The 3271-nt window shown below is 39.5% G+C and overlaps 1 protein-coding gene across 1 annotated transcript in view; it reads left to right on the forward strand.

The window, feature by feature from the left end:
* c19h1orf94 (chromosome 19 C1orf94 homolog) overlaps window positions 1–2844 on the forward strand; it is a 12442-nt gene extending 9598 nt beyond the window's left edge. The window contains exon 6 of the mRNA XM_087169816.1: window positions 2716–2844. Coding sequence (XP_087025942.1) covers window positions 2716–2844 — 129 coding nt within the window. The remainder of the gene's footprint in view (window positions 1–2715) is intronic.
* Window positions 2845–3271: the final 427 nt, after the last annotated feature.

Here is a 3271-nt window from a genome sequence, read left to right on the forward strand (position 1 = left end):
CAAGCGCAGAGTGAGCGTAATAGTCTCTGAGAGATCTCAGTAGATTGGTTTTGAGGTGGATATGAGACACAGACTCGGTTACAGGTCCGATCAATGATGTTTGTTCACAATCAGGAAATCTGCTCTCTGCCTCTCTCTCTCTTCTTCAGCTTCCTTGTTAACCCTTGAGACCCTGAGAGAAGATTCCTGAGACCTATTGGAGCTTTACATGAAATATTAATGAAGGCAAAAAAAAAAAAAAACTAGAAAGTGGCGCAACAGTGAAGGACAGAGTTTGATAGAGTTGTTGAGCATTACTAATGATTCAAAGATTACTTGTCAAGTGTTAAGGTGTATGGCTTCCGGAGCTCACTCTCCAGTCTGCACTCTATTTTGGATCAGCACCCCCCCCCCTCCCCCGCCCACGTCCTGGCATTTTCAAATGCTCCAAGATGGAGGATGGTGCTATGAGTGAGCGCCTGGCATCACAAGACATTTTACTCTCCAGCCGACATGCAAATGTAAAAACAGCGTTATTATTATCCCTATTACAGTGCTGCTTTGCATTGTGATAAATTACCTCTTCACTGCGATTGTCAACTGGATCTCTGCTCTAATTAGCTAATTTGCTCATCACTGCTGTGAAAATGTGACTTTATGATGAATGTGATTTGACAATTATTATTTAATGAGGATGATTGATCTTTGCACTTTTTTTTCTCCCGTTAAATGATATTATAATGTGTTGATACAGGTCTGTAAAAGCAGAGTAAGCTGTTCTTCACTGTGCTGCTGTGCTTCAGGTTTATGAAATTGTTGTCAACACAGCAAACAAAGGCAAACTCTGCATCAAACAGTGTAATGAGTCTGAAGAAAATTATGTCTCGAGCCACGCAAATAACTAGTTTATGCTTTTTTTTTTTAAAATAAATAAAGTCTTGGTAATCCAGGATGATCATGACTAGGACTTATCTTGTGGTACTGTATAAAGCTAGTCATTCATTCCTCTTTGCTGTGATTAGCTGTACGTAGGGCATAGTTGTTCCTCTTGAGTTTTATAATAGCTCTTTAAGTATCTGACATGGCACACAGGTTACATTTAATGGTGTCTCTCAGATCTAAGGATCCAGCCATATACCGCCATTACTTCTCTGCACTCAAAGGGTTTCTACAGTGAGTTGAATGGGTTTTTTTGTAGGATGTTTACGTCATTATAGTATCTTTTAAATTATTCTGTGGGCATAAAAAAGGCAATCCCTTCAGTTGCCACACATAGAAATGTAAATTCTATATTATAATACTTTATACTAAACTGGAATTTGAATTCTTCTCACTTTTTGTGTCAGGAAAAAAAAGCTATAATCATACCCATGGCACCAGTTGCCTGATAGCTGAGGGTCGGTCTTTTAGGAGATGTGCTGTCCATTGTGCTGTTTCCATTTTGTGATCAGACCTGTTTGTGATTCAGTCACAACACCACCACACCATCTCCTCAGTTGGTTACCTGTCTGTGAAAATGAGCTGATCTCAAACAAATATTCGCAGTGCCTGCCCACACAGAATTTGCACCAATCAAAAACCAGTACAGATGTTGTCTCGGTTTCCAACCAAATGTGGCGCAAACTTTCAGATTCTGAGAAAAATCGTCCTGAGAAAATGTGAATTTACGTGAGTCAGTTTTCATCCACTATAGCCATGCAGAAAGTACAAGTAGGTTCACTGAGGTAAAACAGCTGCTGGTGCTAATTTTCCAGCTGGTTGCCATTAAATCATTGCAGAGGGAGGAGGCGCTTTAAGAGATCCAGTCAAACTGCAAACAGTGAAAAACCATGTAGACAACATGACTGAAATATGTTTGTTTCATTAAGTATTAATTTGAGAAATGTTACAGTCTCCACATTGCGCCACACAGACTCTCCTCAATGGACGTTTAAGTCACATGCTTCAGGTACATCCTGCTTTATTCGCCAAGTCAGTTTCCATTGCACTTCGTTGCATTTTGCCTTTATTGATACTCCCAACTAGTCCACCTGTGCCAAGTGTAAAAATCTTTTTGCATGTGTGCAAATTGAAAATGTGCATAAAAACAGATGGAGGACACCAACCTGCTGTCAGTCAGTACACCACCTAGAGAACATCAATGTCGTGGGCGCTATCTCTGCAGAAAAAACAAAAATATAAAAGGAAAGTCAAGAAATATAAAGGATATATATACTAAATCATACTTTAATTTAACTTAATATGGTTTCACAGAAGACATAGCACCTTTTAATAACAGCAAGAGACCAAAACAGTTCTATACTGTCCTGACAACTTTATAGGTCTTTTCAGCGCCATTGGCATCTGTGATATTGCAGTGTAGGTGTTTTGTTACCTTTCTTCATGGAAACTCTCCAAAGCAATTTGTCCAGATTGTTTTCCTGAAAATATAGCTGCATTTATACTGCAGTTCTATTGTATTGGTGAAATATTACACATAGACAGTTCACTGAACTCATCTTTTTACTTATTCATTTGGTTTGCCAAGGCAAGTCTGGCCAACCTGGTGAGACTGTTTATTTGCTAAGAAATACCTCAGACATGCTGCTCATTGACACTTTCTTGGCTTTCAGACTAGTTAAACATTGATTCCTTCTTTCACATCCTCAGGCATATTCTTAATCTGTCTTTTTCTCCACCTTTCTGTCTCACGCCATCCTTCAATCACTTATTTAATCTCCTTCTCTCTTCCTCCAGCACTCTGGAGCCCAGTCGCATCGAGCCAACTGTCCTCCAGGATTCAGATGTCCCCATTTTCCTTTCCAACAGGTGAGGCTGCTAACAATCTCATTTTCTCCTGTCCCTGAAGTTCGGAGCCAGTTCTAATCTGCATTCCTGAATTTACGTCCAACTGTAATTTACGTGGGGAGTCTGTGTACGCATGCTGCAGCTGCGACTCCGCTCTCCATTGATTCTTATTTTATTTAATGAAACTGTCATCCTGTATTACATATAAAAGTGCAGCCATTGTGCGATAAATCTTCCTCAGTAGAGATTAAACAATCTTCTGCGCGAATGATGCTAAATTTAAGTCACATTAGATTTGAATACGCTGCACATATGTGAATCAGAAGTGAGTGTATGTGCATGTGTCTTCATTTATTTAATAATTTTTCTGTGTGTATGTGTGGGCGTGTGCATTTGTGTGTATAAACTTTGCCTCACGCTATGTAATTGAATGTGGGGAAAAAAGGGTTTTATTTGTGCAGGTGTCACTCCTGATGGATGCTCCTCATAAGACAAGCACAATCAG

The sequence above is a fragment of the Seriola lalandi genome, unplaced genomic scaffold (assembly GCF_002814215.2).
Source record: "Seriola lalandi dorsalis isolate HSWRI2012SDOR001 ecotype SW California unplaced genomic scaffold, Sedor1 jcf7180002054916, whole genome shotgun sequence".
Lineage (NCBI taxonomy): Eukaryota > Metazoa > Chordata > Actinopteri > Carangiformes > Carangidae > Seriola > Seriola lalandi.